Here is a 24,030-nt window from a genome sequence, read left to right as displayed (position 1 = left end):
TTTATTCTAGGCTTTGCATTTTTTTATTATTAATTTTGGGATTGTGGGCTGCCTTTTTTGCTGTGGGGTTTGTCATTTAGATATATAGTAACTTCTGTTTACCTTTTTTTGTGAATAAAAATATGTTTTCTGAATAAAATATAACCTTTTAATTTTTGGGATTGTGGACTGGCATTGTTGCTCTGGGGTTTGCCTTTTACATATATAGTAACTTCTGTTTACCCTTTTTGTGAATAAAAAATATGTTTTCTGAATAAAATATAACCTTTTAATTCAAATAATTATTGGTATTTCGGGGCTTAGAGACTTTTCAACAGTTCTACTCTTCCCTTTTAGAGCTTTTTTTGGGCCGTGCAGGCTGGAAACATGCTTCTAGAGTTTAAGACCAGGATGCTTTTATTTTTAGAATGCATCCGGAGATCTTGCTTACTATCTTTTGAGATAAGTTTGGGCTTTGAGTTTGGTGGACGCAAGCACAATATAACAATTATATTTCCCTATTAATCATATTTTTTGTAGCTTACAGTCTCTGTGCTTATCTTTCTCTTTCAGCTGATTTGCGTGGCAAACCATTATTTTTAAGTTCTTCAGCATATTACTTATAGGTTTAGGGACAACTTCAAAATATCTCTGATTCCACAGTATATAAAGGGCACTGTCTACCTGCATGTATATAAACCTAATGCAATCTAAATCTAAACTTCATTTGTATATTAAATTGTACGGTGGGATAAAAATGCATGAGGCTAACCAGCCTGGGATTTAGGTTTATGAAATGCCTGTTTAACTGATAAACTCACAGCAGAATAATGAAGTCTCATTATACAAAGCCACACCTTATCTCATGTGTACTCTAAAGCCAAACCCCTCTAGGACAAATATGGTATTGTCCATTTTGCTAGACTTTTTAGTGGCACACAATTCCTGTTAACAGAGCAGATTTATGAGAAATGTAGAAAATTATTTATACCCTTACCATACCATACCCCAATTACACTTTTGCAGAGACAAAATGCCTCAAAATGGACATTTATTTTACATTCTGACAATAACAATGAACCTGCCTGTATGTGATGGACAAAATAAGAAGGCCCTAGAACTGTAACGGGAAGGGACATTAATCCAATCACCAGAGGTTACACCTTCCTTTAAAACTAGCTACATTCATGTCTTCTGTCTCTTTTGGGGGGACTGAATACTGAGGTTCTATTCTCTTTGGGGAGTCAAAAAGCAGACAATGCACACTCTTCTGGTGAACTGAAAGATGACAATCTGTTCTGTTTGTGAGCTGAAAGCCAACAAACTACTTTTTTAGGGGTGAGAAGCCATCCACTCTCTGCAGAGAAAAGAGCTCACAAACTTATTTTGACCTGGAAGTTATTCTCCATAGAGCTTTGGAGCTGAACTAGCTCTATGATTCACTCTGACAAGCCAAACTTTGTTCCAGTGACTGAGCCCACCGTTACCTCTTATTAAAATCCAGCACTTACACTATTGTTGCAGAAAGAGTAATGCTGTTCCATATGAAGGTACAGAGGACACAGAAAAGAGCCTAACAACAAGCTAAGTAAGGCAACATCACAATACACTACAAACAAAACACCATGTAGCAAAAGAAAAAGAGTGCACTCCAATGCAATGAAAGTCCTCCACTTGAACCCGGAGCAACAATTGCACACAACATTGGACATCACCCTTAAAGAGATTATGTCATAAAACCGTTTATCTGCGCCAAGATAAACTAGGATTATAAATAGCCAGTAAACAGCCAGCCCCTTGTATATAATGTTTTTCTGGCTAGTTTTGTTTCCTGTCTTCTATGTCAATACATATGATCATATTTCTTTAATCATTGTATTTATCAATAAATTGTATTAGTCTGCTTCTTAAAATGAGTGTACTTCTGTTACCTTGATATAAGTCTAACATCTGGAAATAAAGTAGAAGCCTTACCAAATTATGTTATAAGTTACCAACATTGGTGAAGGCAAAACTGATATTTAATCCATTGAGTGATCAATTCATCTTTTCCGACACAAATAAGTAGGAAAAAAAATCAGTGTAACATGGATATGCTACACAGAAAATTGCAGCTTAAATTACTAACAATGATCTTTGTTGATTTTGTTAGAAAATCCAAAAACCTATCCAAACAGTTCATAATTATACTTATCCAGAAGATTTTCACAAAAAGCTAAATTTCACCAGCAAGGAAGAAAACACAGAAGTGGCTTTATGTCTCATCTAAGGTTACCCAAGGAAGGTCTAAAGCCTGATCGGTCCCCAGCTGATCGTGGTGCTGAAAACGTTTGTGTAGTTGATGCACCTATGGTGACGTTTGCCTGGGAGACACTTACGATAACAGGAGGTGCAAACCATATTGTGTTTCACTGAAACTGCCACCCCGTGCACCTGTCTCACAAAGACGGCCAAGCCAGGCAGCCAGCCTACAAGGCATTCCTGCTGGCCATTGATAACGTGCAGCCACTGCTGCCACAGACTGGAAACAGGTACCAAGAACAAGCACAACAGGCAGCAACAGATGTTTTGTGCTAATTTATGTGTGAAACCATCGCTTTGTGTGCTTTTCAGAAAACTGAGTTTTTTAGAAAAAACATTAGCCCTCAAAGAGTTGCTACTGAACATAGACTGTTTATGCTGCTCCCTGATAAAAAAAAAAATGTTTCTGCTGGTATCTGTTCAGATAAAAAAGAAACAGATTTAGAAATGTTAACTTGCTGTTGCTTGGAAGGTGCCTGTTATAATGTTGTGATTGTGGCTCTGGACTCTGAGGGAAACTTGTTTTTCTATAACAAACTGGATAAAACGTTAATGCCATGGCAGTGGCAAATAGCTATGGTTTTATATTTGATTTGATTACATTAATGTTTAAGTTGAGATTTACAAGAAATATTTTAACTGCTACTATGTAAAAGGAATACCGCTGTTAAAAAGCACCTTATTTGTTTAGTCTTTGCAAACCAAATACAGTGGAACCTCGGGGACCCGAAGTAATTTCCCCCATAGAATTGTATGTAAATACAATTAATCCATTCCGGACCGTATGAGCTGTATGTAAATATATATTTTTTAAAGATTTTTAAACACAAAAATAGTTAATTATACCATAGAATGCACAGTGTAATAGTAAACTAAATGTAAAAACATTGAATAACACTGAGAAAAACTTGAACAGAGAAAATAAATATTGCAAGAGTTCACGCTACATACGAACTGCTCTCTGTAAACACTTTTTTAATGAGTTTTAAGCACAGGAAAAAAAGGGAACTTTGAAAAATCTGTAATTTATACAAAAACTAACCATAAACATCCAAGAAAACTAACCTCGCATGAGTTGAGTTCTGGCATGAAGAAAGTGAGGAGGAACTGGGTGGAGAGGAGATTACAGTTTTGAGGTAAAGTCTGTGAATATTTTCTGCATGCTCCCGTCTCGCTTCTGGGAGCCCTTAAACATGGATGGTGCAAAAAGTGCCAAGTGCTTTTATTAAAATCAACAAAACAACAATCAAAAACAAAGTCCAAATTAAATAAAGTGCCCTGCTTTCAGAATCCTTCAATAAATAAATGATCCCATAGAAACAGAAGTGAAGTGGAAGTTAAAATCCAATAGAAAAAAGTCTTCATTAAATATGACAAGATTAAAACAATGCTCGAATCTGTCTCTTTTAAAACAAGCCCGGTACATTCTTTAACTGTCTTCTCGCGCTCTCTCTTTCTCGCTCGCTCTCTCAAGCTCTCTCTCTCTCACTTGCTCTCTCGCTCGCTGCACAAGGAGAGACAGAACATGTGCGGAAATCATCAGCGCGTATGAACCGAAAGGGAAACTGGCTTGTTCATCACCCGAGTGTTTGGTCATGAACAGATGCAAAAGTTTGGTGAACTTTTTGGTTGTAACCCGATTTGTACGTGGTCCGAGACATTCATGACCCGAAGTTCCACTGTACATGCAATACAGTAGTTTTGAGTTCATTATTGAATTTTGTGCATAACAATGTGATTGTATGCGATTAATCGCGATTGATCATTGCCCAGCACTAATATATATATATATATACTGTATATATATATATGTTTATTTATTAACTAATTGTGCTATCCATCTAAGATAGGTTGAAATCTAGGCAAATTAATGAAATCCTCAGCAATAACCTTTGCAGCAAACCATCTATTGGAATGAATTTTGTAATGCATGTAGTGCATTGCATTTGTAGTTTCATTAGTACAAACGTTTGTGATGTGTCATCGGAGTGTTAGAGACGTAGCAAGCAGATGGACACACAGACAGACATGCAGACACTTAAGCTTTCATAAATGTGGATTTCTGTAAAAAGGCAAATTTCCTCTGTGAATAAATAAAGATCTATCTATCTATCTATCTATCTATCTATCTATCTATCTATCTATCTATCTATCTATCTATCTATCTATCTATCTATCTATCTATCTAATAGCAACAAAACAACTTGTAGACTATACTATAATAGAGAGTTCACTTTAGTCCTGAAATGTTGTAGTTCATTTGGGATACATCATTAAAAATACACTGACAACAGCATGCTAATCATTAGTGAAATCATTTATTATGAGATTCCAACTTACTGTATACCAACATACAAAAAATACTTGTGATGATAATTAGTAAACAAGTCTGTAATATCTGTTGACATCTTATATTATGAGTATTAAAAGGTTTTATTCAAATATCTTTTTTTGGATTCATTATTACAGAGAAATAGCTCCATTGGTTAATGTAGTTAAAAATAATAGCATTTTAAAGTTCATCCCATTTTCTTTTTTCCATTTAACATATGTGAAGCACAATTACCAAAAGATAAGGTAATATAAACTGAGATCCAGAAAGTTATGCTATTCCATAGTTAATATTACTAAAATATATATATTTTAAAATTTGCTTTTTCTTAACCATTTTAATGAAATAATAGACCCATTTTATCAGCTTTACTACGAATACAGCTTAATCTTTGATGAATTAGAAGTAAATATTTTAAAAGTCAAAATTAGTTTCAGTGCTTTGCGAAACCAGGGGTAGAAAAATGCATAAATCAAAGGATTGAAAGCAGAATTAACATAGCCCAGCCAGGCTAAGCCATCAAATACAAATGCAGGAGTTACATAATTGATATTGCCATCAATTAAAAGATCAATAAAATACGGCAACCAGCAAATTAAAAATACACCCATTAATATTCCCAGTGCCTTTGCAGCTTTTTGTTCCCTCTTCTGATTTACTCTCCTTTTCTTTTCTTCTTGTGTTTTAATTTTGTTTTGAATATTGTGTATTGTTTTAGCTTGTTTTTGAGCAACTCTGAAAATCTTTGCGTAAATCCCTATCATTATAAAGCATGGTACAAAAAATGTTAGTGATTCCAACACTGACCAGAGTTTATTAAATAGCAAAAGACAACCACCTTCACATGACAATATTGCAACCAAATCTTCAAGACCTTGGTCATTGGCTTTAGAGAAAATTAAGCCAAAGCTGTATATACTTGGTAAAATCCACGCAAGCATTATAAACATGTAAATAACTTTAATGCTGATTTTAGTTGTGTAAAGCAGCGGATTGCACACAGCATAATACCTATCAATTGCAATAAACCACAAATGGTAAATAGAAACGGTAGAAAAAAGCATATCCATACACGCATGTAACCTACAGAAAAAAGAACCTAAATACCAACAGGTTTCAACAGTTCTGATGACACTAAAAGGTAACACACACAATCCTAGCAAAAGATCAGTTGTTGCCAGAGAAAGGACAAGAAAATTATTGGGCGAATGCAGCTGCTTGAAATGTGAAATCGAGATGACCACAACAAGATTTCCACAAATTGTAACAAGAACAGCTAACACTAACACAAAATACATAACAATTTTAACACTAGCTGACCTGGAAACTTTTACACAGGACGTATTCACATTTTGAAAACAGTGTTCTACAGAGTCTGCAGATATAAAGGTTGAATTCATTATAAACTGTTGAACCAAAGCAGAATTTTAATTAATCTAGAATAAAAAAATAAAAAATGAATTATTGAAGAATATTATTTTTTGTTAACATATCTTAACACAATTTTAAGCCAACAATATAATATTCCATATTTTAGCAAGTGTATTGCATTTTTAAATCAATCTTAAATCTTTGTATTTTGATAAGCATGGACAGCTCTTGTCATTAAACCTGAAAAAATACATATAAACAAAGACATTTATTTATAAAAAAAGATGCGTCATGCACCCTTAAATGTGGCTTTTTTGTTTTGAATGAAACATACAATTATACATTTTACTGATTATCTTTTAACTTAAATTAGCATTTTCTATAACACTCATATACAATAAAAGTTAGCAAGTATTACAAAGGAAAACAGCTTGTATAATATTACCCTCCATCACATACATTGGCCAGTGATGAACTGTAATAGTTGTTATTCCTTTCAGCCTTGGTGATTTATACCGGTAGTAATTCAAAGACACAGAAAGTTCTGTTTGCCTATTGGCTTAAATCCAGCCAATTGGCTCACTTTTGGAGTGTTTGAATAATGGTAGGCTGTACTATTTAGAAAACTGTAAACGAAGACTATGCTATTATACGTGCTCACAAGTGTACACATTTAGAAATTTCAAAAACACTATAGGTATTATTATTATTTTGTTTTGGACACTGTGGTTCTTTCATATAAGAGCATGGAAATTAAGTAAGAGTGAGTTGTACAGATGTTAATGAGCCGCTTCACACATATTAAAGAAAATTAAAGAAATTAACTTCAAGACAGTTGATGACTCCAAATGGTTTCAATTTAGGTGATTGTGGGTCGTTAATCAGTTTTCCCAGTGGCGGGCTGGCACTCTGTCCAGTTTATTCATGATTTTTGAGTGCTGCCTTCAAGATTCAGTTTAGCAAAATCATATTATAAAAAAGATACCTTTAGTAAACAAATGGATGTGGTACAGACACACTTGTGTTTAAGTTTACAACAGTACATTTTTGTTGTGTTCATTTAAGGGGTATTTCTGTTACTATTTTTGTTTATGCCCAGTTCATTTAATTAAAAAAAAAACACAAACTTTAAGCTTTGAATTGGAAGCATGTAATTAACTAAATTAAATTTGTAAATTTTACTAGCACTTCTAGAGGAATGCTTTTTCTTATTCTATTACCAGCACACCAGTGACCCTTAATATCCTTTAAGGATCAACTGCAAAAATATGCATGCTTTAAAAATATTTAATCCCTAAATATGGATTTATTGCAAGTTTTCTATAAAAATGCTCTATAAGACAGTTTTAATAAATACTTATGAAGGATTCTTTTTTTTTTAACCAAATTAACACCAGGCAGCACAAATGACATGTAATAAAATATTCCTTTTATAGAGATACTCTTTGTCATTTCAAACACTACACAATACAAGAGGACTACGATTTAAAATACTTACATAACAAATATGACTGCAGTAAATTCAAATCTTAAAACATCACAAATTTATATTTGTTTATATTAACCTCTTTAAAAATCCTAAATCAATAGCAAATAATCATTCTTCTTTTTATTTTAATCAGTATAATATCTGTCTAAAACAAGAAAGCCTCTGATAAAACAAAACATCTGCAATGACTAAACAGCCATTTTGTGCTCCTTTTTTAAAATGACTTGATAATGTTAAACAGCACAAATCCAAATGCACAGTCAATAAAGACTAGCCTGCTTTCTAGTCTCAATGAGTAACGGGGCTATCTTTGATTATCATATTTTTATTATTTCAAAGTGTTCCCTTAGGCAAGTAGAAACAAAAAGAAATCTGTTTGGGAATCCTGCAGTAGTGGTTTTATTGAAGTATCTCAACACTTGCTGAATATAATTTGATGATGACTAGGAAGATGTGTGTTTAACTGGGTAACTGAAATTCATTATTTGCTGAAAGCTGGATTTACCTGATATCTTTCATTGTAAAAACTGATGAGTCTATTGACAAGGGGAAAAAAGTTGAAGAAATTCTAACTATTGTTTTCTGAGGATGAAATCACATCATCAAGAATGAGGCATAATATGAATCAAGTTAAGCAACACCACCTGACCTGCTTTGAATACATCAGATTTTTTTCAAAGTATTCACTTTTACCAAGCTGTAGAGATGCTTTAAACCAGCTATAGCACCTACAGCATAAAAAGTCTGAACATCTATCATCACTGTCTCACTTTGAAATAATAAAAAAAGGTCAAAAGTTTATGCGTAAACTCCCAGGCTACCACCCTTATGCCTTAGTCAGACGACTTTCTACCAGGCCCTAGCAACTATATACGTTACGTCGTTGACAAACCCTTATTACATTGCTTCTGGATGACGATTTTGCCTGACAACCAATTCGAATGTAAAATTTGACTACTTACCTCATTAACCTGTGCATCCTTATACCTAATCATACCAAAAACAGAATTTGTTTTCAAAACATTACTTCAAAACTCAGTTCAACAAATCCAAACATTCATTGGTTTCAAAAATTTCTTAGAAACATTACATCAAAAATGTTAGTATCCTGGTTTCCAAAGTTTGTAACTTTACTGGTTTACTGGGACTGTCACGGTGTCCCAGAGGAAAAGGAGGAATCGAGGGAAACCCCACAGCCAGCTCAGGTGACGGGGGCGTGTGCAGTCCCGTCCAATGTCCCAGCATGGGAGACACAGAGGTCTCGAAAGGGGGACCGAGTTCGCAAGCACTGGGGTGCCAGTCAGAGGAGGGAGCGTTGCCCCTATTTAAGGCAAAGAGACGCCGAGTGGCGGCGTCAGGGCAACGTCTCCGCCCCTTGTTCTGTTTTGTCTTTTGCATGACCGGGCCCTGGACTGGAGCATGTTGGCTTCCCGCCGAGGAAGACCTGCCCTCGTGGTACGGGCCGCTGGCCCCTAGGGGTCTCAGCTTGTGGTGGGGTACTGTGGCACACGGCTGGGGGTGGTACCCAGCCAGGATGCCCAGGAGGAATGGAGGAGGGCTTGCACCTCCTCCTCCAGACCACGAGGGGGCGACCGCCCTGGTTGCGCTGTGGACCACAGGTGCAGAGCTTGGAAGCGAAACCCTGTAGGGGCCCGTGGTCACTGCCTGGGGGTGCCCCAATGCCTGGAGAGCCCTGGACCTCAGCAGTTCTGCCACACCAGGAAGTGCTGGGGGGAAGACGAACAGGAACACCTGGAGTGCTTCTGGGGATGCAGCCGACACTGTGTTGGTGGGAGATGGCTGGAACACACCTGGAGCACATCCGGGTGCTTATAAAAGAGGCTGCCTCCCTTCATTCGATGACTGGAATCGGACGAGGAGTGGACGAAGTCTGGCTGAAGAGGAGTGGAGGCGGCCTGAAGGAGAAAAATCACTGATAGAGAGGCCTGGATTTTGGGGTGATTGGTGCTGTAGCACTGGATTTTGCACCTTTTGTAAATAGTAGACTATAATAAATGTGTGTGATAGGTGACCAAACGTTGTCCGTCTGTCTGTGTCCGGGACTCGTTCCACAATATGTATGTTTGCATTTTTTTCCTGTGATGTTTCACTGTTTTGTTTTTCCTTTTTGACAGTATTTATTGAACGTAAAAAATATACTTGTCAGTTTTGGGAGTTTCTGAAGCGAAGGAATTTTATTTCTTTTTTATTTACATGAGAGTTTTTTAACAATGTGAAAGGGAATATGTTCTCTCACTTTACAAATTTATTTTTGTTTATGTTCCTTTATTGTTAGGCAGGATAAACAGGAGTGAGCAACACATTACATTGTTTTCTTGTTGTTGTAATGGTAAAATCTGTGTGTGTCCTGTTTGTCCAGGTTTGTGGAATCTCATTCTAAACTTAGCATGTTTTTTGATATTATCATTCCTAGATTCAGAGATTATGAATCTCTTTTCTCTTTTACTACGATTTATGTCCTTTCCATTTAGCTGATTATGCGTAATTTTTTTTTTTTTTGATTTTGATTCTTTTGCTCTGCTCTTTGTTACTCCAATTTATATTTTACACTTTTTGCTTTATTTGAAAACATCCCTGACTTCCTGGTAAAGCCCTAAGTACTTTGCTTCCTAATTCTTAAATATAAATCATTTGACTGTTGTTATCCTTCACATTTGTTACACTGTGGATATATAGGATTCATCCATCCATCCATCCATTATCCAACCCGATATATCCAAACTACAGGGTCACGTGGGTCTGCTGGAGCCAATTATAGGATCTATAGTTTGTAAATAAATATTAAGTTGATCTGGATTAATTGGAATAGTGAGTTAAGTAACACTCATATATACATTTAAGCAATTATTTTGCAATGAGTGGAGCAGAGTAGGAATGTAGGGGAATATCCAAAGTCATTCACCACATCATTTAAACTCACTATAGGAACCACTTTCTTAACCTAATGCTACACTTAAACAGCATGTCTGCCATTACTTTCTGTAATAAACTATTTACTACTTTTGGAGCTGCAGCAGCTTGAATTACTTCTGTTTTTGCCATTGTTGTGAATTTCACTATTTAGGGAGCAAGTTTTTCAAAATAGCATATACAAGTATAAAGGTTTCATGTAAGTGGGATGTAATAGGCAAAAAGGTAATGAACAGTGAAACTCCCCTGATAATTCTTTCAAGATTTGGCCATCAGATTTAGAAGCCCTTGCAATGTTTTCCACAGCTGAAATGAGTCCACCAGAATCTGAGTCAATAATCTGGAGGATGATCATCTTAAGCAAAAAATAAAACACAGTTTCATAAAATGTTTAAAAAAATCCAGTCATAATTGAACAGTGCTATGTTATGCTAGGTTGTGTAAAGATGTCTGGTAACATGTCAGTGAATTCAGTTTGCCTGTGAGATGTTTACTGGACTCTTGAATGGAGCAGAAACTCCTTGGCAGTGATAAAGTTTCAGAGAAAGCGAGATATTTTAACCTAAGTCCACATGATTTTAAAAACATGTTTTCAGCCATTTCTTAATTCCATCTGGTGCTTTGACAAGTCACTTTGACATTAGGTTCAAAATACTGGTCAGTGTTCACAATTAGATGTTTTGTTAACATGTGTGTAGAGCAAATAACAAAAATAAGCAAACAAGGAAAAACCCTGACCAACAAGCCTAACGAAGAATCGAGGAAACCTGAAAGAAAAATGTAGTCAAAGAAAAATATCTTTTCTTTAGAATTGTAATAGTAAATTTAGTGTCCTGACGTTTTTTAGAGGCATCTAGAGTTTTTAAAATGGCATCTTTATTTTCTACAAAAATGTAAACTGTGAGAGGTGTTATTTTTATTTTTTAGGAAGCTGATTTGATGACTGCATGAATCATTTTAAGAGATTTGACTCAATTTTTTAAGTCAAAAAGGGTCAAGGACAGTTAGAATATGCAGAGCAAGCATAGTGAAACACCCGTTACGTTGGGTGAATGGCCATGTAGAGCTTTCACAAGGTGTGACGCTACATTTATTACAGCCTTCAGCTCCTGGCCTTTGGAGAATTATGTTTAAAAATCAAATGTGTTTTTTATCAATACACGCTAGAGTACTTTGATCCAGGCAAAGTACATGGTGTGTAGACCTTCAACTTTATTACTTGAATGAAGATCAAGAATAAAAACAGGATATTATAAGACAAAAGAATAATGAGTTGCATTCCAAGAGAAGAAATTAAAGAAATTGGTGTTCCATTTGGTAAATCACAACCAATGCATACACCCTAGCAGATTTATTTCTTATAATATAAAATTAAGGAAACACTTTAATGCTGATGCCTTTACATTATGTTTTTGGAGTAAAACATTAGCAGAATATACAAAAGTCAGGTGTGGTATCTCTTGAATAAAAACAACCAGAAACTCATAGACCATTCCTTTAGCTTTTGCAATTTGATGAAATGTCATTTACAATCTACATATTTGCTCAAACTAATATCTGTATGTTATTTCCGATTTTGAAAGTTAAATAAGAAAAATAAATAAGAAGCATTGTATTCGAGAGATTTTTATTGAAGATTAAAAAGATCATCATCTAAAGAGACAGAAGTGCATGCAAGTAATCCAGTTTAAAACAACTGCAAATGAACTCTTTGAAAATGTCTGGCCTAGACCAATAGTTAAGAAAATGACAAATAAACAATATTGATATTGAACTACATATTACAATATATATTCATATGCTGGTAGGCAGATCATTGCCTAATTAAGTGTAGTAAGTGTTAACATATATGACAAATATTATTGAACATCTGTATTTTTTGCAGAATACTGAACAAAAATATATAACTGCCAATACTGTTAAGTTTCAAATATTAGTACTAAGTATAAGTATGAAAATTGTGTCAAATTCTTTAGATTTCCCCATGGCTTTCCATATTTTTCTGGTAAGCTCCATAAAGTTTATAAAATATTTTCCCACTAATCGTTTACCTTGTTGAATTGCTTGATGCTTTTTGCATTAATAAATGGCTTTTTAAATTGCTTTCATATTGTGAATTATTATACATGATGTTTTAATTAGGTTGTGTACATTACAAATTGAAGAGATACAATAGCTAGGTACAGAAAAGTAGTATGAAATGAAAAAACTGTGTATATGATACTCATGTCGTACACTTGTACAGTGCCAATGCTGTAATAACATGTAAGGTACACTGGACACTTTTACTGTCATTCACATAAAAGTCTGTTAACTGTGGCACAACTGGATGTTATACAAACCTGGGATGAAATTATCTCAAAGATTTTCAATCCAAAAGAACCTTTTTTAAAATTTGAAAAATATTGAAGATCACATGAAGCAGGAGAAATGAAAATGGAACAATCATACTATTAGCCACCCAATTTGGACTGCCTACTTACTAAGAGTGAGGGATAGTCTTCCTATTTGCAAAAACATTGTATACACTACTTGTCTTTTTTTCCTTCCATCTTGCTCTGTGGAAGTAATTCCAGCAACTAGATCATTCCTTACTAACTTCCTGGGTCAGTTAATACTTCCTAAAGTTTTAGGGGCGCTTAACTACCCAAGCTTGTGCTTTCTAAAATGCTATAGCCTCCTCTGTTAGATGACCAACTTTTCCTACTAGACTTGAGAATAATCTCATACTATCATTTCTTTTGGCAAAAAATCTTCCTTCATTTGATTCAGCAGTATAGAAATTGATTTTTGTTTCTAATTGGTTCATATGCTTTTAAATTTCCATCTTTAATAATTATGGTTTGGCAATATACTGCATCATTTATCCTTTTCTGAACCCATTTACTCCTGTATGGGTTTATGGTGCCTTTAGGTTTGATTGAAGGCAATACATTCTAACTTTACTAAAGTTAAAGATACAGTATATTATACTATAACAATAGTATATATTATATTAATTACATAAATATAAACACATTCAGTGCAATTTTAAGGTAATTTCATTCTATATTCAGCTGTTCACTTGAAGAGTTAGGATTCATACATCTACATGTTACCATAATCTTGAGAGCCTTTCTAAACCATGGGTAAAAGAAGGCATAAATCATTGGATTAAAAGTAGAATTCATGTAACCTAGCCACAAAACTATTTCAAAAACAGCTGATGAAATTGAAATATCACTAAAAGCATCTATCAGTGAATTGGCATAATATGGGACCCAGCAAACCAAAAAGACTCCCATTAAGATCCCTAATGTTTTTGCAGCCTTTTGTTCCCGATTTCGTCTCAGTTTTGTTCTGCATTCTTTCAGCCACTGTATTCTGTTTTCCATAATCTCTATGTTTCTAGCCTGCTTTTTAGCTACCATAAAAATTTTTATGTATATAACAATCATAGCAAAACAGGGCAGAAGAAAAACAAGGGAATCAAGCAGCGCCCATAGTTTATTAAACAGCAAGACACAATTACCATTCAATGAAAAAATAGCAACTAAATCATCCAATCCAGGGTCATTAGATTTGGTGTATATAAAGCCAAAGCTGTAAATTACTGGTATGACCCATCCTAAGACTGCTAGCCACCATGCAATTCTTGTGTTGATAATACTTGCATATCGAAGTGGATCACATACTGCATAATAGCGATCTATGGCAATGAAACACAAATGAAAAACTGATGATGTACAAAACAAAATATCTAAACATGTGTGCAGTCTGCAAAAAAATGACCCCAGATACCAGTATGTTTCAACTGTTCTAACCATGCTGAAAGGAAGGACACATATTCCCAGAAGAAGATCAACCAAAGCTAAGGAAAAAATTAACACATGTTTGGGAGATTTCAGCTGCTTAAAATGGATGATCGACATAATTACAAATAAGTTGCCACCAACTGTTAATAGCACAGCTATGGTAAGAACTGAATACATAGCAATTTTAAAGGCAAAAGATTTGTAGACTTCATTGCATTCCTCCAAGTTATCAACATTATACCAGGTTGAATTCATTTTTCTCTTCACAGGAGACAAAGAAGATCCCTGTAGGTAATGAACACAGACAGTGATGATATGAAAATTTCACTTAAACGTGTTGGAAAATCCAGATAATTTTTGAGGATGAACAAATACTATGTGGTATTTGGTAAATTTTATTTTGTCAATGAATGGCTCAGTAGACATTCTAGAACTCATTTCAGTGTTGTTAGACTCCAGAGTTTATCTAACATTGGGTACTGCCTGAGCGGGGGAGTCTTCATTTACCTACATAACATTCACAATCACACAAAGAAATCCACACAGAGTTAGAGAGAAAACACAAAGTGAATCAGCAACACCAATCCTGCTACCTGTAAATGATTACATAATCCAGGAAAGACAAGACAAGTTTCAGTTGTCACAGAAACATTTTCCTTTATTAAAGCCAAAGTCCTAATTATAAGAATGATACTTATAGCAGAACTCAATACATGTACACTGAGTCCAGTACTGAATTCAGTTTGACACTATGGCTTTGAAGAAATATTTGGAGTTGAAAGAGAACTTCTTAATGAAAGTTTTACAAATGCAGAATGATATTTTTTAACCCTTATCCAGCAGACAGCCTTCTGAAACTACTTATGTACAGTGATGAGGAACCTAAATACACAGCGTCTTTAAACCAAGCGAGTCTCAAAGTACTGTATGTAGATACCTGCTTTGTTATGAACACTACCAGCATCTCCTGATGATATTCTAAACAATATGTGGGTATCTAAAAATATTATCTTCCAATGTATGGATTAATAGCTAAAAATACTATAAAAAAATATAAGCTAAATGAAAGTGATCTAATATTCTAGATATTGCTTTATTCTGTTTCTCAAGATAAGCATATCAACTGTTTTTAAAAATTGTAAAACTCACAATAGGTACACTACATAATGCTGGAAAATGTAAAGCATTATTAGGTATAACATTTTGCTAAGAAACAATAAACATGCATGAAAATATGAAGTAATATATCTAAGAGATACCTTCGAAACTGTTTCCCAACACCGATAGTCATGAGCTCATGTTAGTCAGCAGAGCTAATTGGAAAACTGAATTTCTCCGGAATATTTATATGAACTGAGCCTTTTACTTGTTAACACAACTTAATTATCAAGAGACTTTCCTAGAAGTTGTGATTAATGCAGTCTGTTTTTTACATAACATTACTTGACCAGAAATAGTGATTTATCAGTGTCTTTGTCAGTATTCATTCCATAGAGAATACACACCTAATATCTATTGAACACCATTTTATTGTGCAAATTTCACAATTTCACTACTTTTAGCCATTAAAGCCTCACATCTCATGATGTTGCTTATTTCATCAACACAACATCAGTTTTGATTTCTAAAGAACAATTTATGGATAAACTTACCACAGAATAAAAATGTATTTAAGTAGAAAATTTTACTTTCCTGAAGCCATTTTATTCCATTAGGTTTTTTATAAGTAATTCACTTTCATTTTGTTTTTCCATAAGCTTACTTTTAATTAAAATTGATTTGGAATAAATATGTTTCCAAATAAATTAATTTTGTTTCTAATAAATATATAACATTACATCACATTTTTTAATTTGTTAAATCCAATTCAGGCTTATGGAAAAAGTGCTTTTCCTGTATCCAGCCAAATAAAACAAATGGATGCAGTATGCCGCAAGCAATAATGCCGTAAATAAAATAAATATATGAGGTTAAAAGTGGTCTGCCTCATATAAAGCAGTTTCTTTGTATGATTTTGAACATAAATTAAAAATACAATGTTAAACACATTAATATTCCACTGGATAACATTTTAGGTGAAACACAAACTTTGAAACAGGTATGCTTTGAACTGTTTTGCTTGAAACCAAATCATTAAATATTTCATACTAGTAAAGGTGCACTGCATGATAACATGCAGTGAATACACTTGATTTGAGCATTCATAGTTTTCATACTCTTTCTCTGTATGTTTAGCATTCGTTTGCTTAGAGGTTGATGTGCTTGATGCTTCCTGAGCAGCTCTTCTTTTCTCCACCCTAGTGGCCCGCTCCTTCTCTTCTTTCTTCAGCATCTTTTCGCGTTAAAACTGATTAAGTCAGTGTTTTGTGTTACAATTACATAGTACGTTTTCCTTAATTTTTCACTTAAGGTGGCACTTAAGTCTTCAATCTGCCTCAAGAGTGATTCAAGATATGAAGAGCTAGGTGATGGCGAAGATGGTAGGGAATGAGGACGGAGCCGGTACGCATGTGCCGCACGACCGCCGTCCTGGCTGCTGCCAACAGTTGATTCTACAATAAAATAAAATAAAAATAAAAAGAGGAATAACCTTGGAGGTCAAAAAAAAGTGGATAGTAGATGTCACATAGTATATGTGTACCAAATTTCAGGTGAATAGTTCAAACGGGTTGCAAGCTACAGGTGATTTAAAATCCTGGACAGACAAAAGAACAGCCACAGTAGCATATTATATAAGAAGATCTGGCTGATGACTGTCATTTTTAGAGCCAAGGATGGAGCCATACTAAAGGTTTCACCACCAGAAAATGTGTCTCAGTTGCAGTCTTATTTAGGACTTGTTAACTACTAACACAAATTCCTGCCAAATCTTTCTGTAGTGCTGCACCCTTTGAATTCTCTTCTAAAAACAGGGTCTAAATGGAAATGGCCTAAGAGTTGTGAAGAAGCCTTCAAAAAAACTGAGAATGATAACATCAGACGAGATACTTGTACATTTTGATCCATCCTTACCAGTAAGATTAGCATGTGATCCATCAACATATGGAATAGGTGCTGTTCAATCTCATATACTAAATGATGGCAGTAAGAAACCAATTACCTTTGCGTCATCGTCATTGACCAAGACTGAACACAATTAGGCACAATTTGATTGAGAAGCTCTTAGTCTGGTATGGTGAGTGAACAAATTTCACCAGTACCTTTATGGCTGAAGATTCACACTGGTGACAGACCACCAACCTTTAGTGTCAATTTTTAACTGCAAAAGATGAGTTTCTCTGGTCACCATAGCATGTTTATAAAGATGGTCTCTCCTATGATATCGAATTCAAAGGAACACAACAATGCTGATGTGTTATCACATTTACCATCACAGACAGAACAAGAACATTCATATATATTATCATAATTTAGTTGAGCAGCTATCTGTTACAAATACAAGTATTTATGATATTGTTATGAGAGGTTGGCCAAAATTTAGACAGTCTCTTTATCCTGAGTTTGCTGTTAGAAAAGAACAACTATTTATTTGTCAAGGGGCTCTGATGTGTGGATCATGTGTAGTGATTCCTTCAAAGATGCGCTCCAGGATACTACAGACACTGCATGAAGGACATTTGGGTACTGTGAAAATGAAGATTTTGGCCCATAGTTATGTACAATGGCCCGGTATTTATAAACAGATTGAAGACCTTACAAAGAACTATACAGTATATGTCAGCTGGTACAGGACTCTCATCAACAAGCATCTGTAGACTGATAGCGTATACATCTTGATTTTGCAGGTCTGTTTTTGATCTCTGTGTTCTCAGTTGCCATGGATACTATACACAAATGATCAGAAATTATTTGCAAGACTTCAAAAACTTCTGAAAAGAATATCTATGTACTGAGAACAATATTTTCAATACATGGCTTACTAGAACAAGTTTGCAGTGATAATGCAGCACATTTCACTTAAATAGAATTCAAACATGTATAAACATATCACATCTGCCCATCATCATCTAGCTGCAAATGGTTTAGCTGAAAGATTTATTCAAACGTTCAAAGCCATGGATAAAGAAGATTTGTTATTATAACACAAGCTTGATAAATTTCTATTTGCATACAGAAATGCATAACCTTATTGAAAAACAGACAAGAGAACCAGTGATGCTATTTTTATACTTCTCATGACAGCTGCTGTTTTTGTTTGATGCTCTAGTGAATAGTTTGTAGGTAACATATAACCAAATTTATACACATGAACTCAGTCTAATTGGATTGATATTAGGGTGTCAATGAACCTGCTGTTGGAGCTACACTTAGGCAAATCAGCAATTTTTAGGAAAGAATAAATTTCAAATTCATATTGTTTTTGAATTAAACAGATAATTTCAAACAATCTAAACAATTTAGAGAGAGCAAAGGCTGAACTTTAAATACCATTGAAGGGGAAAGCTTTTACATCTGTGTGTCTACTAAGCGGCCTCTTGCTAAAGTACCAGGAACTGCTGCATAGTTTTCCAACTTAATAATGAATGGCATGATTTCTTTATATAAATAAAAAAATGCAGTAGATCAGTAGGTTTTGGGCTCAAGTATTCTTTTTGAATGCTCTCCTGATGTGTGAACAGTTTGTCAAACAGTATCAAGACAGACTTTCTATCAGCTTCATTACTATATACACTGCTTCATACTGGTGCATTACATACTTTTCTACCTGATAACACATGTAAAGCCATGAATATGACCCTTTCTCACCTTAGCCTCCTGTCAGCAAATCTTTTTTAAGGAACTACTTAAGATCATTTTTGTTAGGTAGAATCTCCATTGAGGGCTGGGCAGTCTTTTGGCCTGTGACATTCACAGATTTTGTTTTTTTCTTCTCCCTGGCCACCTGACCTTATCATTGGACTAGCATTTAGTGACTTAAAAACTAACCCTATTACTTCTCTTATATCTATTTTATATAAGTGCATTATTTATTAGTTGTACAATATACTATTGATTAAATATTATTCTTATCTACTTTTAATTTTTATTTCTTTACTTGTAACTATTTCTTTGACATCTTGCAAAGCAATTTGAGTAACATCCTTTGTATGAAAACGTGCTATAGAAATTAATTTTGCTGTTGTTAAATGTGTAATTTAGTGTTTGCTGCAGAAAAACAGGATGTCAGACAGTTGGATTAGCAGCTGGGTGGTATTTGCATATTAGAAAGTGTCAGCCTTGTCAATGAGCTGAACATCTAAAAGAACATGCTACCTGTTAATTTTAGTAGACATAGTGATAAATGCTGAGATCCAAGCCTCATGACACTTAACTATCCTTGCTGTCTCTTTCTTAATTTAGATCATGGCACCTGTTTTATATAGCATCAGATTGTACATAAAGGTTTTCTCAGTCACAGTCTTAACACTTAAACACACTTTGATTCGAACCTAGTTTTGTAAAATTTGACTTCCTGTATGGAATGCTATTTGTTTTTAATAAATTCAATAAAATGTTAACAAAATACTTAAACACATATGAGTAACTAATATAACAATGTAATTATCTTGCTTACACATGAAAGTTTGTTTTTGTTTTGTTTTTTTCTCATAGCAATGCCATTACAACTATACACACAAACAATTTAAACAGCTAACAAGGCTGCTTTCTTGAATTACTTCTCAAACATCCAGAAACAACAGTCTATAACCATCACATTATACTCCTCCATCACCTCCTGTGTGCAAACTACAATGTAAACAAAACAGATAAACCCATGTAGAAACAGAGGTCCCTCTTACTGTCCAACCCAACTCCACAACAACTGATAGGTAGCAGGTAGCAGATCCATTGATCTAACCAGTGGAAATGGGGCAACAGACAATTCCACCATAAGTCAAAGAGACCAAAGAACATCTCTCGACTTGTCTCCATTATGTTTACTAAAAGCCAATTAACAAATCTACACATACTGTTAAAACTTAACAATCTTTCAGAAAGAGCAGCAAGGAAGGAAAGATTCCATGTGGGACCAAACATTGCACAAATAGCAGTTAAAAAGTTAGTTAGGGAATTATCAAGCTTTTCATATCTTGCTTTGAGTCATTAAAGTTCAGATATTCTAAGGCTTGTGACATTTTGAGATGATCAAAATACAGGAGAAATTATTGCAGTCCTATGTCACAAGCTCTTTTCATTGCTCAAGTAATAGCTTTCCTTACTTGAGCTGCTGTTGAACTAAATTTAGGAAAGAAAAGATTTACTAGCCTAAAAGTTTTCAGAAATTCAGCAGCGTTTACATTTTCTTTTAAAGCAAGAATGCAAACTTTAATTCTATGCTTTCTGTCTCCCAGCTCCATGATTTATTTTAGCTAATAATGCTATTCAACTCACCAGGCTTTTAATTTGTCTATGAAGGTCTACTGTTTCTATCAGTGCTCAGTTAAAGCTTACATTTTTAACGTACACGCTCTCTTACACAGAACATGGCTGCTGGTATTATGTCCATTATCCCCTCCACCCCCTTTCTGACTAATTGTGGGTTGCTTAACCAGGGCCTGACGTGCAGTATCCCATAAACAACCATGATTTATCATTCACCTTGAATAAATGTATCAGCTAAACAAATAAATACTGTGTATTTGTTTGTGATTTTTTTATGCCAAATAATTAAATACCTCTAAACTTTCACTCTTAGCCTCATGGACAGGGCACAAGTATAAATTCAAAATGGATCAGAGCTGCACTCTGCATTTTGGCTAAGTTCAGATACTAAAAACACGGAGAAGAGGAAGCATTTCAGAGTTTTGGACAGATTATGATTGTGTGATGTTGCAGGGTTAGGAATTTGAAAAATAACAGGTAACTTTCATTTGTTCATAGAGACAAATAATCTACTTTCCTCTGAAGGGTTCAGGCTAATCCCCTTTCCTTCTCATGAACAGCACACACATTGCTGACAACTACAGAAATGACAGTGATTTACTAATTAGGTTACTCTCTTAGAAATGCAAAAAGAGCCAAAATGGAAAGAAACACTTACTGTACATTAGCCAGCATGGGTCTAAATATCCTGGACAGCACCAAGTTTAAAAGCCAAGATTTGCTACCCGCATCAAAATACATACTTTTGTAATTCTGCTACACTCAAAGAAAATACCCTTCATAGCCTTAAACACTCAATCAGCCTTTAATAAATCATCCTTGTATTTACTTATTTTGCAATAATCTTTAGTGAAAAACAAAATAGTCCATATAAATGAATACAAGTTATTTAAAATATAACAGGGACATTGATAATAACATTGGACTAGAATGTAGGAAACAGAAACATTGTATACATGTAAGTAAATGTATGCTCAAATATATACATATAGGATATATACTGTACATCATGGGGATTGTCTGAGCCATTGAAAAAAACAGACATGGTGAAAAGTATACAAAAAATAGAATCTTTCCAACTATAATTACATGGATAATGTACATTACCTTTATTAACAGAACTCACAAAACCTCAGATTTGTGTAGTGACATTAAAAGATCAACATGAAAAAAATAATATTAAGTGTTCTAAAATTTACTTAAGGAAGACTTGTATGAAATTGGTTTTGTTTTCATCATGGCTCTTTTTTGAGTAAAAACCTTATCCTGGGAACATTAAGGAGCAAACATGACATAAATGAGATACCAGGTTACTGCCCTGCATAAATTGGATTGGATTTAGATTGCATTAATTTGTGCTATCTCTGGATATGAAAGGAGTTCCCAAAGACATTCTGTACGTACAAACTTCAAACACATACTAACCAGATGGGAAATCTAAATCTAGTTCTCTGGGCAGCGAGACCGCTAAGCAAAAACTGCATTAGAACAAACCTAAGTATTACATAATAGTTCATTTTATTTTTTATGGTAAATACCTATTATTACTTAATAATTAAATAGTCAAACTCATTTCTTTAGCATATCAAAAACACTGGTATGTCCTTGAGGTTTCTTTTTCCTCCAATTTTTAGTTTTATGAGGAATTTGTTGCATCTTTATAATCAATCAATTTTTTTTTATTTTGACATTAAATATGTTGTTAATGTCTGGAATTATTTAACCATTTGAATCAGATATGTTTTTTAATAAATAGAATTATTCAACCCTTTGGGAAGTTGATTCTTTGTACAATTGTATGAGTGAAGAATGAGATTGGAATATTTTAAAAGTAATGATGAGCTTTAATGCCTTTCGGAACCATAGATCGAAAAAGCCATATATTAAAGGATTAAAAGTAGAATTACTGTATGCTAGCCAAATCAAACCATCAAATACAGTTGTTGGGGTCTGATAGTTATTGTAAGCATCGACCACAGTATCATTAAATATTTTGACCAAAATGCGAGAAATACTCCCATCACAATACCTAACGTTTTCGCAGCCTTTTGCTCTCTTTTCCTTTTGGCCCTTTGTTTGCTTTCTTCCAAAGAAAATATTTTAAAGTCCCTGCTTTGAATTTGCCTTGCCTGCTTCCTTGCTACATTAAATATCTGTGTATATATCCAAATCACTCCAAAGCAAGGTATGACAAATGTCAAGGCATCCAATAGAGACCAAAGTTTATTGAACTGGATTATTCATCCACCTTCACATGTTAACATAGGAACTACAATTTCCAGACCTTCATTATTGGCTTTAGAGAAGATTAACCCAAAACTATAAAAAGCTGACATCACCCAAGCAATTGCTATAAAACAGCAGACTACTCCAATGCTTATTTTGTTTGAGTAATGTAAGGGATCACACACAGCAAAATAGCCATCAATAGCAATAAAGCCTAAATGGAAGATTGAAACTGTGCAAAAGAACAAATCAATGCAGGTGTGGAGCCTACAAAAGAAAGTTCCAAGATACCAACAGGTTTCAACAGTCCTGATCATGCTAAATGGAAGTACACACAGCCCCAACAAGAGGTCAGCAGTGGCCAAAGACAGTACAAGTAGATTGTGTGGAGAATGAAGCTGTTTAAAATGAGAGATGGAAATAATTACAAGGAGATTTCCAAATATTGTTGTTAGTACAATTAGCAAAATTACTAAATACATTGCAGTTTTCATCCCAACAGACCTAGAAACTTTCACGCAGGATTTATTCAAGTTATCATAACAGTATTCTATTTTGTCCATCTTTAAAAAATGAAGATTCTAGTATGTGGCTGTTTATTGTTCTACTTGTCTTTCTGTTTTCCCATTTATCTGAAAAAGAAATAGCCAAAAGAAGTAAATAATAAAAAAGTATAAAAAGACTTAAATACTGTCAATTTCACTTAGAGCAATGCTAACTATACACTGCTGTGTCAGAAAAATAATCCAAAATAACTTCAAATAATAGATTTTGTTAGATTTAAGAAATGCATATATTAAAGCACAATGGCTCTAAAAAATATGTATGCCTTGGTATTCTACTGCCCTCTATCTAAAATATAATAAAATTACAATATGAAAATTATTAACATCTATTTTAGAGAAAAAATTAAACATAATAGTACAACTAAAAATTTTGGTATTAGTAATATATAGAGTATTATATATATTTTCATACTTACGGACCTTTAAAGTAAGGCAACCATGAAAAAAAACATTATGTAATGTTTATAAAATTAATAAACATAAGTTACGAGTATACTGCAGGATATTTTGTAAGGAATCAAAGGAAATATACAAACGGCATAATTAATGTATTGAGATAGGAAGCCATACATAGTTAAAAGAAATAAAAGAATGCTTTTGAAAAAAGAATACATACAAAAAGACTTTTCAAGAAATACACTATAATACTAAAAATGTATAAATAATCGACATGACAGT

At 34.1% G+C, this 24,030-nt stretch overlaps 1 protein-coding gene and 1 pseudogene across 1 annotated transcript; both read right to left on the bottom strand.

Annotated features, from left to right (window-relative positions):
* Positions 1–4,983: 4,983 nt before the first annotated feature.
* Positions 4,984–6,012, bottom strand: LOC120526535 (trace amine-associated receptor 13c-like). Its single transcript, XM_039749698.1, has one exon. It carries the CDS (start codon positions 6,010–6,012, stop codon positions 4,984–4,986), a length of 1,029 nt encoding a protein of 342 aa, XP_039605632.1.
* Positions 6,013–6,043: 31 nt separating this feature from the next.
* On the bottom strand, positions 6,044–23,349 carry LOC120526533 (annotated as a pseudogene).
* Between the last annotated feature and the right edge of the window lie 681 nt (positions 23,350–24,030).

This window comes from Polypterus senegalus, chromosome 3 (genome assembly GCF_016835505.1).
Source record: "Polypterus senegalus isolate Bchr_013 chromosome 3, ASM1683550v1, whole genome shotgun sequence".
NCBI classification, from domain to species: Eukaryota; Metazoa; Chordata; class Cladistia; order Polypteriformes; family Polypteridae; genus Polypterus; species Polypterus senegalus.
Note: the sequence above shows the minus strand (reverse complement) of the source record. Positions and strands in the feature narration are given on the sequence as shown.

What these genes read in the sequence shown, in the direction of transcription:
- LOC120526535 (XM_039749698.1), bottom strand. Translation starts at nt 6,012, where the DNA reads ATGAATTCAACCTTTATATCTGCAGACTCTGTAGAACACTGTTTTCAA.